We start from the raw sequence: 13481 nt of genomic DNA on the forward strand, positions 1-13481 counted from the left end.
AAAACAATTAACTTAGATTCTCACTTCTCTCACTGCTTCTTATTTGAGGAAATTGGATAATGTTGTTAACTGTATTGTTATGCATTTCCAAGTTGAGCTACAAGTAAAGAGATTTTATTTCAATGCTTTAGGAAATCAACACGTTTTTAAATGACATTGAAATCACCTAAAGTTAAATTCCCCAAATGGTTTTCTTTCTCGCACAAAGTAAAAATGAAGGAATAGGTAAAGTTATAGGCTGACTTCAGAGATTCTTCTAGTTTTTGCCCCTGATGGGTGCCAATAATGGCTTCATGGGAATTTGGGGAGTTCTATTATCCAGAAGTCAAAATACATAGTTTAGAAAACTCAGCTCAACGTGAATCAAGAATGCAAAAAGGTAAAATCTGGAATAGATAGTTTTGCTTGGTAACCAACATCTATAATTTCTAGTGTTTAAGCAGAGGCTTGCCGACCACGTCTCAGGGCTATATGAAAAGGATTCTTGCACTGATTATTTTAAATGATTCTTTCAACTCGAAGATTCTATGATTTTTAGGTCTTCCCAAGGTTCAAAGAATATGAATTCCATAGCTAAAGTTGAGGGTCCCTTTAGTACTTGTCACTGGGACCTCTCTTAAAGTTGTCAGCAAGAAATGAGAACTCACCCTGGCTGGAGTTTGAAAAGCAAAATAAACGGTTTTATTGGTTGGCATTTAGTTTGTAAAGTATTTATCCTTCAGGTAGTTCAGAAAATTTCGTATATATTTCACACTTATATTCATATATTTCAATAATCTTATCAAATACATAATAGCAGAGATTGCAGTTAGAAAAATTCATAAGGAATGTCAGTGATTAAAATATATATCAGATCTTTAAAAAGTTCATAACTCCATTTCTGGGAATCTATCCCAGAGAAATACTTTGAAATACAAAAGAAAAATTTTATGTACAAACGTTTCATAGAATGCCTATAATAGGAAAATAACAGAAATACCCAAATGTATAAAAATAATGGAATAAACTGAGATAAATATTTGATAGAATATTATTTGACCATTAATGTTACCTAGGAAATCTTAATATTTTATCCCAAAATATTTTCTGTAGTATTTAAACCATTAAAATGTTATGTAAAGTGGAATTATAACTGTTTAAAAAATTATGCAAGGAATATCATTAGTTGTAAACAAGCATTCAGTTCTCTTAATTGCTAGAACTTAATAATGCTATCTCGTTGTTCTTTCATAGATGAGAAAATAAATTATTCTACTTGAAAAACACCCAGTCAGTAGCACTAAGCCAGAAATATGAATTGAGTATGTATTATGTGCAAAGCGCTGAAATGTGTATTTGAAGAGATCAGAAAGTAAGAGGGTCCCAACCCCCAAGTGTCTTACAGAGGCAGGCAAGAGTTGGGACCGAAACCACCCAAGGCAGCAGAAGTGGCAGCCTCTTAGAGACAGGGGGCACTCCCAGGCCTCAGAAGATAGGAATCTGCAGGTACCACATCCCAGGAAGTGTTAAGAGTGAAGACACAATAGGCAGCGGACCTGCCCAGACTCAAAGTAAACCCTAAGGGAGCAGAATCCTTCCTATAAAGAAATGACAAGCCATTGTTATTTCCCCAGGAGCCTGTGTGGTCCGCGATGCTACTGGGAACCTGAATGACACCATCATTTCTGGGATTAACTGCAATGGTTCAGCAGCCTGCGTGTTGGGCTACGACTTCTCAAGATGTCGACATGAACCATGTCAGTACGGGCTGATGAACAATTTCCAGGTTCGAACTGCAAAAAATATAAATATATAATGTTTATTGCTGTTGTTTCATTTTTAGAACATCATATATAATGAAACTTCTGACTTGGCAACTGATTGATTATTAATGGATTTGAATTCAGCAAGGGGTGATTCCCGTGGGAGGGAAGGGAATCATTCAGGCATTATGTGGTAGCACATCCTGTGGTTGCATTTACTGTGATGGGGAGAGAATAGGCAGTTGTATGAACTGCATCACCAGGGAAAGATTACTGCCCGACATTATGTAACTTCCAATCAGTTGTGCAAGATTTCATGGTGGGAGGAAGGAGAGACTTAGATCCATTAGCACTTGGAATGCATTTCGAGCTCGGGCTTCAGCTTAGGAAGAGCCTGAGTGGTGGTCCTGGAGCTCCTATAAGGCCAGGCCAAGAGGGAAACTGTGAGTGGTAGAGGGGGAGGTAAATGAAGGGGAAGGAACAAGGGAAGTTGGGAAAACTGTAGGACTTGAAACATATTAATTTGTCTGAATGATTGGTGAGCAGAAGGAGAAGCAAATTTATGTGAAGGCTTCATTCATCTATTTTAACAACCAACAAAGAGAAATTAACTCAGCTGAAGTCATTACTCCAAAATATGACTTAAATTGATAGAATCTCATCATGGCTCAGATCTAAAATTGTGTTTAATGAGCACAGAAAAAGTAAAGCTTTGAAAAGCCTCTGTGTGCAGGAAGAACCAGAAAGGCTAACGCCTTCAAAAAGATTAGTAAACAGCTCAGTCCCTCCTCAAACCTTATTAAAATAACACTTTCTGCTGGATAGAATTTCCCATAATCAAAGAAACATATGCCACAAAGGACAGAGGGGGAAAATGTTGTCAGAATCCTTGAAACCATTTCCTTCTTTATTCTTTCCAGAATCTTCTGGATGTATTGTGGTGAGCATTTATTATTTTTATAAACAACAATAACAAAAAGGCCATTTCCATTTTGAAGAGACAAATATTAAGAATTTGAGAATGAAACAGGGGGAAAAAATCTGGTTTGAAGCGAATTGCTTATAAGGGAGATTCCAAATCACAGGAAGTGGAAAGAGAAGCATTTGCATAAAAATTTGGCTGAACTTTTTTTTTTAATCATCTGTTGGATGGGTCTTCTTACTTGAACCTCTCTTCTCAAGGTCATGAGCATGGTGTCAGGGTTTGGCCCCCTCATCACTGCTGGCATCTTTTCTGCAACGCTCTCCTCGGCCCTGGCCTCCCTCGTCAGCGCACCCAAGGTGTTCCAGGTGATGCAGCCACAAGAGCGTGCGCTCTCCCCACTGCCGTTGCCGCTGAACAGCCATCAAGCTGAAATACTCATTCTCACCGGCAATCATCTTCCATCATTTTCTGAAACAGTTTAATGTTTGCATCTGGCTCAAATGCTATGTCTGCCACATAGTCAAGATCGATTCAAATAATCAAAGAGTGATGAACTGCAGTATTAACTTGTGCCTCATATTGTGTATCACTTCATCTTTGCCCAGATCTTCTCGTTCGAATCACCTAGAGAAAATGACTATGCGTAGACAGAAATGACGAATCTCTCCTCTTCTTTTCCATTAGGCGCTGTGCAAGGACAACATCTATAAAGCTCTCCAGTTCTTTGCAAAGGGCTATGGGAAGAACAATGAACCCCTGAGGGGATATATCCTCACCTTCGTCATAGCCATGGCCTTCATTCTTATTGGTTCGTCGTTTTCTTGTTCTTACTGAAAGCCAAAGAATTCTTCTGATTACTCATAGGCTTTTTCTTTTAGCTTAAGAAATTACCTGTTTTATGTTTAATGTGCCATTGGGGAATATTGGAGTCTGTCTAAGAAGGAAATGAGAAATCCTGGTGTGTAGAGGGCCTTTGAGGACTCAAGGTAGTCTTCGAATCTGAATCTTGGAAATCCATCCAACCAAATGCAACTGAATCCTTCCTCCAGCCTGCCTGATATTGTCTAATAGCAGAGTACCCCTTAGCTGCCACCTGTCTTTACATCTCCTGGCCTGGCAGCCAGCAGAATTGAAGTGTCCGTTCTCAAAATGTGGTCCGTTGACCAAACGTGTCAGAATTCAAATCACCTGCAGGCCTGTTAAAGTGCAGATTTTTCAAGCCTAACCCCAGAATTAGAATTAGAATCTCTGGGGATAAGGAATCCACATTTTTACAGGTTCCTTGAGAGTTTCATAGACCACTAATGTTGGAGAACCACCTACCTAGACTATAATCTCAGGCTCCTCTCCCCAAGCAGTATAGAAACTGCTACATAATCTTGGAGAGGCACCTTTATCAACTTTAGCCTGCACATTCCTTACTTCTCCCTAAGGTACCACCTTTGTTGGTGAGCATAGCAGAGGAAAAGAAGCAATAGGCAAGGACGATGGGTTGGTAATTACGCACAGGCGAGCAGAGCCTTCCCCAGCCCAGTGGTGCCAAACAATGAGGACTCCTCCTCATCACATACATTCAGGAAGTGATGCTAATTCATGAGTCCTCATGAAATTTCTACAAGGTTGAAGAGGGAAAAACATGACTCCCTATGTTTGTTAGATTTTTAAGAAATAATTATGTACAGATAAGTTTCAATTATGTAATTAAAGCTTTAAGACTTCAAGTCATTGCCCCATACTGCATTTAAGTAATCAAATAGCCCAAGTTTCAAAAGTTTTATAAAATAAATAATATCCTTAAAAAAAATCACTCTTTCACAACAACACAGATTAGCTTCACGGCACCAGCTTTGTGGCAGCTATTTTTGCCTACGTCCTTGCTGGCATCCATGTTCTAGAATCACACCCAGCTGCCATCTATCTGCATTTGCATCACTGAGGTTAATAGACGTCTGACCTTCAGATAAATAGGAAGGTCTCTAAATCATTTCTTATATTGCAAAATAAATAATCCAACTGGGATTAAATCATCCTGGATATTTAGCTCCTGAGGTAAAACTTTCTTGGCAAATGTTGAGAGGTAGAACTCTCTAGAGATGTAGAAAAGTGTAAATGACTAACAAGAGTTCTGAAAGTCAGAGAGAGCAAGTTGTTACATGCAGAGAGATTTCCAAGCAGGTGTTCCTGGTGCACCAGTATTTAATGTGTTGCCCTCCAGAGCCTTTTGCTTGTATACATAGTAGATGAAGAACACAGCATTTGGTGCCTCTGGAATAGCCATAAGGGAATTTATCGTCTGCTCAGTCCCCAAACCCTCTACCCACTCCACTAGAATTTTTTGTAGGTAGAGCTCTTGTCTATTTTCTGATTGGTAGGTTCTCTTGCTTCTCACCTTATTGAAAAGAAACTCTGGCTAAGAATATATTTTTTAAATGAATGCATCCCCAAAGAAAAATCACTAATTTCTTAAACTTTAATAGATGCTAGCTGTTTTTAATTTCCAAATAAAGTCAGGTTTCCAGGCTATAACAGCTGTTCAGCCCCTAGTCTCCTCACTCATATCTACATGCTCAATTCTGCTTTGTTCACAGCGGAACTGAACACCATCGCGCCCATCATCTCCAACTTTTTCCTGGCCTCGTACGCACTTATTAATTTCTCTTGCTTCCATGCTTCTTATGCCAAATCTCCAGGTAAGTTGACTTTTCAAAACTAAAGTAAGCCTAAGCAAACAGTTACTTTGTCTCAATGAAATGAAAGAAGTCCGTCAAAAAGTGATCAATCTGTGTTTATTGTTTCCTTATATCCTCGTGGGCAGTGTAATCCACTTTATTTTGGTGAGTTGGGGGGTGACTTCTGAAATAGAAAAAGAATCATTTGAGCAATGGCCTTTTTGACCAACCGTAAAGTCAATTTTCTCCTGCGGCAATAAATTATTCATTGCAAGAGAAACCACATTTATTTCAGCAGTAGAAAAACACCTCTATTTATTTCCAGGGTGAAAGTGACCACAGAAGTGGAATAAATGTATGTATTTGAAACTTCCTTACTATCAATTTGTTTTCTGCCCGTGGTGCAGAAGAGAAGAATGAGTAGTTCCCATAATTACCTGCTGAGTGTAGTCGGTGCAGATTCACGTTGAAGCTGGCGGCATTCCTGCACTCTCAGGCTGTGGTTTCAAGTGGTGCAAAATTTCACACCAAAGAACCTTCGCCTGTCTGGTCACCCCCACCTCTTCTTTGCTTCCATTGGCCAATAGAATTTCTTCTGCCTTTTCACCAGAATAGAGACTTGTCATTATCGACCTTCAGAAAGTTCTTCACCATGAGGACTTTTATCAGGGATGGAAACGTTGCCACTCTTTGAGGGCCTGCCGTGATCTCGAGCTTCCTTTGGAAAACCTGCTGCCAATAAGGCAAATACAAATGGAAGGGAAGCCTTTGTTCACCCAAGGTCACTAGGCTCCAGAAGATACTGAGGACTTTTTGTTTCTGTTTTGTTGTCTTGTTTTAAGCAGAGAACAGAAAGTTCTAGTTGGAGAATACAACAGATCATAGAAATGTGTGCCTCCATGCCATGTTATGTTCACTTTTTAAAAACAAGGTGAAGTGATAAAGTGGGCAGAGGAAAGAGTGAAAAGGAAGGCGGGAAGGAGGAAGAGAGAAAAAGAGAGAGGAAAGATAGAACAACACACAGAGGGAGACACACAGATACACAGACTCAGAAGGTGACTCTCTCTCTCTTTCACACACACAAACAGAGAAAGACAGACTCAGATTAAAATACGGGCATTTCCACTGATGTTCTCGAAATGCTGTTTCCATCTTGTGGCCATTTAGGAAACTGCTCTTAAAGATTCTGAAAGCTCTGTTGTGTTTTGGCAACTCCAGTTTAAAACGTACTTCCCCCACAGACCAAACGTGCCCTTTAAATCAGAGCCTCCCCATCCTGATCGTACTGTCTCCCAGCTTCTTTCATTTCGGGGAACTAATAGGACACGGAAACCCCCATGCATATATGAACCTTGAGAGAAATATTTTCATTGCAAAATGCATGACATATTAATGCATCGGATTTAAGAAGCCATTGCTGAAAATTGTCTCCCTCTTTTCACATAAATTATTATTTCTGAAAGGGCAGGCCCTGTGCTCTAAGGGTAAAGGAAGAGCCAGCAGGAGGTCAGTGGATTGACTTTTGATGACTGTGATGACCACTCTGCCTCCTCCATGGGAACATAAGCCCATCGTCTTAACCTTCTCTTTCTTGGGACACCAAGGAGTTCTTTCCACCCCTCCCTGCTAGACCCCACTCTTTCCATCCCTCCTGCCTCCTTTCAACTCCTGATGGCATAGGTATCAGATGCTTAAGTTTTCGTAGTTTGAGAAGACCACCAGGGGCAGGCAGGAAGTGTGGAGGGGCCACGAGTGACACATTTTCTATATTTCTCAGCATAATTATTTGGTATAATTACACCTTCATAGGCCAGGGGCCCAAGATCACAGAAAACTAATAACAGAGTTAGAAACTTGACCTAAAAGTTATGATTTTTATGCTAGAAAAAAACATACTGCCTGCATTCTAATAATATGCAATGATATGATAGTGGTAGTGTGGAAGTTTTCCTGTGCACACAGTATTTTTTTGTTTTTTTGGGTTTTTTTACCTTCAGGATGGAGACCTGCGTATGGAGTTTACAATATGTGGGTGTCTCTCTTTGGAGCTGTTTTGTGCTGTGCGGTCATGTTTGTCATCAACTGGTGGGCAGCTGTCATCACCTATGTCATTGAGTTCTTCCTCTATGTCTATGTGACTTATAAGAAGCCAGGTAAGATAAGAAGGACTGTATAGGAAGGGGCTTCCAAAGCACTCCAGCCACCTGTTCATTCAACAAACATTTATTGAGCAGCTTCTGTGTGCTTATGTATGACATGTGGATGGAGGATAGTAATAATATAATGTCATATAACAATAACAATAGTTAACCTTGTTGAGCACCTATTATATAGCATGCACTCATTTAATCCTCACATTAATGCTGTATATTAAGTGCTATTAGTCCCATTTTACAGATGAAGAAACTGGAGTTCAAAGAGTTGACCACTTGCTGAGGTAACAGTCAGGATGTGACTGAGTCAACATTTTAGTTAGAGTGTGTATGATACCAAACCCCACAAGCTTTCCAATATATCACCTTCTAAAGTCTTATAAATGAGATATCATCCCTGTCCTCAAGGAGTTCCCAGACCCACGCAGAAGCAGCTAACTATAATACAATATGGTAAGCACCACGAGAGTGACGTGAATGAATTACTGAAAAAAGGAGAGGGCGTGATTAACTCTGATTAGAGTTGTCCGAGAAAACTTTCCTGGCTCATGGCTTGTTCCTGGGCCACACACTCAGTCAGAACTTAATAAATATGTTTTGAACAAACAAATAAGCTATTTTAAAAAAAAATAAGGCAAGAGGCTAGGGTTGGTTAATTGGATAGAGCAGGGAAGGTTATTCTAGGCAAAAGGAAAAGCATGAGTGAAATTAGGAAGCATGCAAGTGCATGACATATTTAGGAAGCTTCAAGGCCTTTAGCATGGAAAGAGTTCTTGAGTGCTAAGGACAATGGGCAGGAGGTGAGCCTGGAAGGGTAGGTTGGGGCCAGACAAATAAGAAATTTAAATGACATGCTAAAGAAGGAAGAGTTGGTGTATATATATATACACAATGGAATAGTAGTCAGCCATGAAAGACACAAAATTGTCCCATTTTCAACAACATGGATGGATCTTGAGGGTATTACGTTAAGCGAAATGAGCCAGACAGAGAAAGACAAACATGTATGATCTCACTCATATGTGGAAGATAAACAAACACAGATAAAGAGAATAGATTAGCAGTTACCATAGGGGAAAGGGGTTGGGGTGGGCAAAAGGGGTAAAGGGATCCATATACATGGTGTCGGATAAAAATTAGACTATTAGTGGTGAGCACAATGCAGTTTATACAGAAACCGATAAATAATAATGTACACACATGAAATTACACAATATTATAAACCATTATGACCTCAATAAAATAATTGAAAAAAAATCAAATCTGCTAGAACTAGTAAGTTAATTTAGCATAGTCAAAGCATACAATGTCAATATATAAAAATCAATTGTATTTCCATATATGAGCAGTGAATAATTGAAAATTAAAATCTAAAAAAATAGCATTTATAATAGCAAAAGAAAATGCTCATCATAAGAAAAAAAATTTGTAACTGTGTATAGTGACAGACGTTAACTAGACTTACCGTGGTAATCATTTTGCAATATATACAAATATCAAATCATTATGTTCTACACCTGAAACTAATATAATGTTGTATGTCAATTATACCTCAATAAAAAAATGGTAGTATAAAATATATATATATATTGGTGATGGTAATAACAAAAAAAGATTCTGGATATTGTGAGCAACAGAAAGCTGCCATAAATTATTCAACTGGATCTGAACTTTGAATGTTAGCTTTAGAATCAGTGATAAGGATGCATGGAAGCTGGGAGGGGCTAGAGACCACAGAGTGTAGCACAGAGAGGTCCAGTCTCAGGAGCCAGACAGGTGCCGAGCCACCCTCCCTCTCCTCTTGCGTGTAGTCTGCAAGTAAAGTAGAGAAGGCACTAAGTACCTCAAAGTGGCTTCATTGTTGTTTTTCTTTATCACTTTATGCATTTTTAACATCAGGCACAATTTGCGTATGGTAAAATTCACTCCCTTTATGTGTACTATCTCTAAGTTTTGACAAACTTACGCAGTCTTGTAACCACTTGTAATCAAGATAGAGGACATTTCCATCATCGCTAAAAGTTCCTATGTAGTCAACCTCTTTCCCCAACTTAGCCCCCAGCAACCACTTTTCTGATTTCTGTCCCTATAGCTTTGCCTTTTCCAGAATTTTATATAGAATCATATAGTATGTAGCCTTTGTGTGTGCTTCCTTTCACTTAGCATGATGCTTTTAGATTCATCCGTGTTGTTGCATGTATAAGTCGTTTGTTCTGTATTGTAGTGGAGTAGTATTCCATTGTATGAATATATCTCAAATTTCTTAAAAATATCTTCACCAGTTGATTGACATTTGGGTTGTTTCCAGCTTGGGGTGATTACATATAAAGCTGCTGTAAACATTGACACACAGGACTTTATGTGGACCTGTGTTTTCATTTCTCTAGAAGTGGGATTTCTGATTATATAAGTATATATATATATATATAAAACCTTATAAGAAACTGCCAAACTGTTTTGCACAGTAGCAGTATTGTTTTCCATTCCTACCAGCAATGAATGAAAGTCCTAGTTGCTTCACTTCCTTGTCAGCACTTAGTATTGTCAGTTGATTTTTTTAAAAACATTGTAATAGATGTAGAGTACTATCTTACTGTGGTTTGGTTTACATTCTCCCAATAACTAATGATGTTGAACATCTTATTTGCCATCCATATAGCTTCTTTAGTCAAGTATCTGTTTAAATGTTTTGCCTATTTTTTGAGTTGTCTGTTTTCTTATTATTCGGCTGTGAAAGTTCCTTATACATTCTGGTTGCAAATCCTTTAGCAGTACATCTTTTGCAAATATTTTCTGCAGCTCTATGACTTGTCCTTTCATTTTCCTTACAGTTTTTTTGAAGAGCAGACATCCTTAATTTCCATAAAGTCTAATTTATCATTTTTTGTCTTTCTTTAATCCAAGGTCACAAACTTCTTGTAGAAGTTTCAATGCTTTAGATTTTAAATTGATGTCTATTATCCCCCATTCTGAGTTAATTTTTGTGTATGCTATGAGGAGTGGTTCAAAATTTATGTTTGACACGTAAATATCCAATTGACTGGTAGGATTTTTTTAAGAATAAAACAACTTAAAGTATGCTAAATGCCTCCTACATAGTCAGCACTTAATCAATATTAATCTTCTTTATCTCCAGATCATTATCCCACATCATTTCCCTGACTCTTCTAAGCAAGATTGGGGAGATGGCTCTGGCTGCCATCTGGGATGAATCTGCACATTCCCACTGGGGACTTTCTCTTAGAAGATTTAGAGGATCTATCTAATATTTAATTTGTTTTAAAAAATGGCAGAGAATGATAGTGCTTCCCTTCCTTATTATGAAGATTAAGTTCTAAAAGATGGACTAAAATGCTTGCTAAAGATTGACCCTCTTCATGGACATCCAGAAATAAGAATTCCTGAGCTATTCAGTTTTACTATTGAAAATACAAAGATTACTGCACACTATCTGTGTATGCAGAAATGCGTCTTTTCTTTTCAGATTAGGTATTTGTGAAGACCCCTTGAATTTATTCAGGGGCTGACCATTTTCCCCAAGTCTGTCTGCCTGCGATGTCGTTATCACACAGCCTCTCGCCACAGGCTAGATTTCTAGAGCTGCAGCTTTATAATCCTTAGCTGGAAGGAGAGGTCTCACTTCCAAGAATTCACGAAGTGTCCGTAGAAGGACACACACAATGCTCTTTCCAGGAAATACTACATTATGTTTTCTCTAATTCGGGCACTTGTCACTGCTGACATAGCCAAGAAAAATCGTGGAAGGGAATGGCTTATAAAAATTATTCACAGTATACAGAAGGAAGGTCAATGCTTTTTATGCCAAATTCCTCCTTCATCCACAGATGTGAACTGGGGCTCCTCCACACAGGCTCTTTCCTACGTGAGCGCTTTAGACAACGCTCTGGAATTAACTACAGTGGAAGACCATGTGAAAAATTTCAGGTAAAATTGGCTTCTCAAGCATCCTGTGGTGTTCCACATTAGCAGTGGCTTTCCTTTATGGGACACAAATGCATTAGAGTAGTTATATGCTTTATGAGTATCTTCTAAGAATAAGCAGTCATACAAAACTGCCACATTTTCATGATGAGTACTTCCTTGCTTCCACTCTGAGCTATGCCCACCCCAACTACAAACCCTCATAGTGCTGGCAGTCACGTTCCATGCACAGAGATAGAGAGGTGATCTAAGTGACATGATGTCAGGGTGATGTCCCCAAATCCCCACACACCTTAATCATCGTTGCTGTCTCCATTCGGCTTTAGCTTGGTGGTTTATTGAATTCTCTCGGGAGAAGTTACGCTTTAAGCTCTTCATTAGTTATATCTCATTTTTTTTTTTTTTTTTTAAAGATTTTTATTTTTTCCTTTTTCTCCCCAAAGCCCCCCCGGTACATAGTTGTGTATTCTTCGTTGTGGGTTCCTCTAGTTGTGGCATGTGGGACGCTGCCTCAGCGTGGTCTGACGAGCAGTGCCATGTCCGCGCCCAGGATTCGGACCGACGAAACACTGGGCCGCCTGCAGCGGAGCGCGCGAACTTAACCACTCGGCCACGGGGCCAGCCCCTATCTCATTTTTTAATGGAAGCTCAAAACACAAGATTTTCAAGAAGGATAAAGGAAAATAGCATAAAAATACTGGTTGGAGAAGGACAGGTTGTGTTGGGGATTTGGGATAGGGTAGTGTCCAGAGAACAAAAGACAGGGAACTACCTTTTCCTTCACATTTTTGTCATCACCAACTAAACTAAGAATACAAAGATGGACAGGCAAGATGATTCAAGACTTCTGGTGAGAAACCCAAGAAATATTTAGGGGAGAATTTGTCTCATTTTGCACAACTTTCTGTGCCACATGGGGTGGTTTTAGGCTCATAGGCTTCTTGCGATAGCCAGTTCTCACATCTTTTCTCCACTTCCAGGCCCCAGTGCATTGTCTTAACAGGGGGTCCCATGACAAGACCTGCTCTCTTGGACATAACTCATGCCTTTACCAAAAACAGTGGCCTTTGCATCTGCTGTGAAGTCTTCGTGGTAAGAGCCTCTTCCTCCCAGAAAGGTGCTTTTTCCTCCCTGCTCACCTTGTGTTGTTTTACGTGAGCCAAGCAGCTGCATGTAGTGATAGGAGACCGGCAAGGGAGTGTGGACAAGAGCGCTTTTCCTTGATTCATACAGCAAAGACTAGCAAGAGCCCGTGATCCTGAATTTAAACGAGTGGATAAAATGTGTTTCAGATTTCACGGGAGACCAACTAAAAGTGATAAATATTTCCAAATGATGGTCTTTGAGTCAAGAAAAAGAGAACTGGCTCAGAAATAAAATGAAGGCATTTGGGGTGATAACCGTCTACAGAAAGATAAAAGGATGGGCTGAATCAGAAAGCACTATTATATGGATTAACTGATGAGGAGAGAACTAGACATAATGGCCTTAAATGACAGCACGTAAAATTTAGATTAAATATTTGGATAACCTTGATGACACTACAGATATCTAGGTAATTCAACCAAGTTTTCCTTGCCTTAGATAAACATCCAGAGCTGAATGAGTTCCTTTTTGTTCAGGAAATATGTGGTAGACTTTTAATAACTTATTGGTGGTTTTCCCAGGAGGTATTCAAAATAGATGCTAAAAATTTAACCATAATTTAGTTGACCAATCTCTAAAGTCAGGAGAAAGTATTAAAATTATAACAAAACAATAAGTCTGAGTCCTCTACACCAGCCTGCCTCTACTTATGTTCCCATAACTTTCCATCTGTCTCTCTCATGCACACACACCCCACTCAAAATCCTCAGCTACTTAGATGTCTTTTTAGAGTACTTAGCTATTCTTCAAAGCATTTTCTTACAGTTTGTCTTAGTTGATCTATGTAAACAGCCTAGTGAGGCAGAAGGGAAAAAGAAATCCTGTTCTCAATTTACTGATTGGAAACGTGAGATTCAGGAAAATTAAATTATTGCAAAGGGTCACATGACAAGAAGGTGCCAGA

At 39.1% G+C, this 13481-nt stretch overlaps 1 protein-coding gene across 3 annotated transcripts in view; it reads left to right on the forward strand.

Moving 5' to 3' along the window:
* Nucleotides 1–13481, forward strand: part of SLC12A1 (solute carrier family 12 member 1) — an 84533-nt gene that overhangs the window by 30551 nt on the left and 40501 nt on the right. For all 3 annotated transcript variants that reach the window (XM_046654228.1, XM_046654229.1, XM_046654231.1), the window contains 7 exons: nt 1614–1765; nt 2925–3032; nt 3352–3475; nt 5256–5357; nt 7334–7489; nt 11335–11434; nt 12412–12523. In XM_046654228.1, the coding sequence (XP_046510184.1) occupies nt 1614–1765; nt 2925–3032; nt 3352–3475; nt 5256–5357; nt 7334–7489; nt 11335–11434; nt 12412–12523 (854 nt within the window). The remainder of the gene's footprint in view (nt 1–1613; nt 1766–2924; nt 3033–3351; nt 3476–5255; nt 5358–7333; nt 7490–11334; nt 11435–12411; nt 12524–13481) is intronic.

Source organism: Equus quagga, chromosome 2, assembly GCF_021613505.1.
Source record: "Equus quagga isolate Etosha38 chromosome 2, UCLA_HA_Equagga_1.0, whole genome shotgun sequence".
NCBI lineage: Eukaryota > Metazoa > Chordata > Mammalia > Perissodactyla > Equidae > Equus > Equus quagga.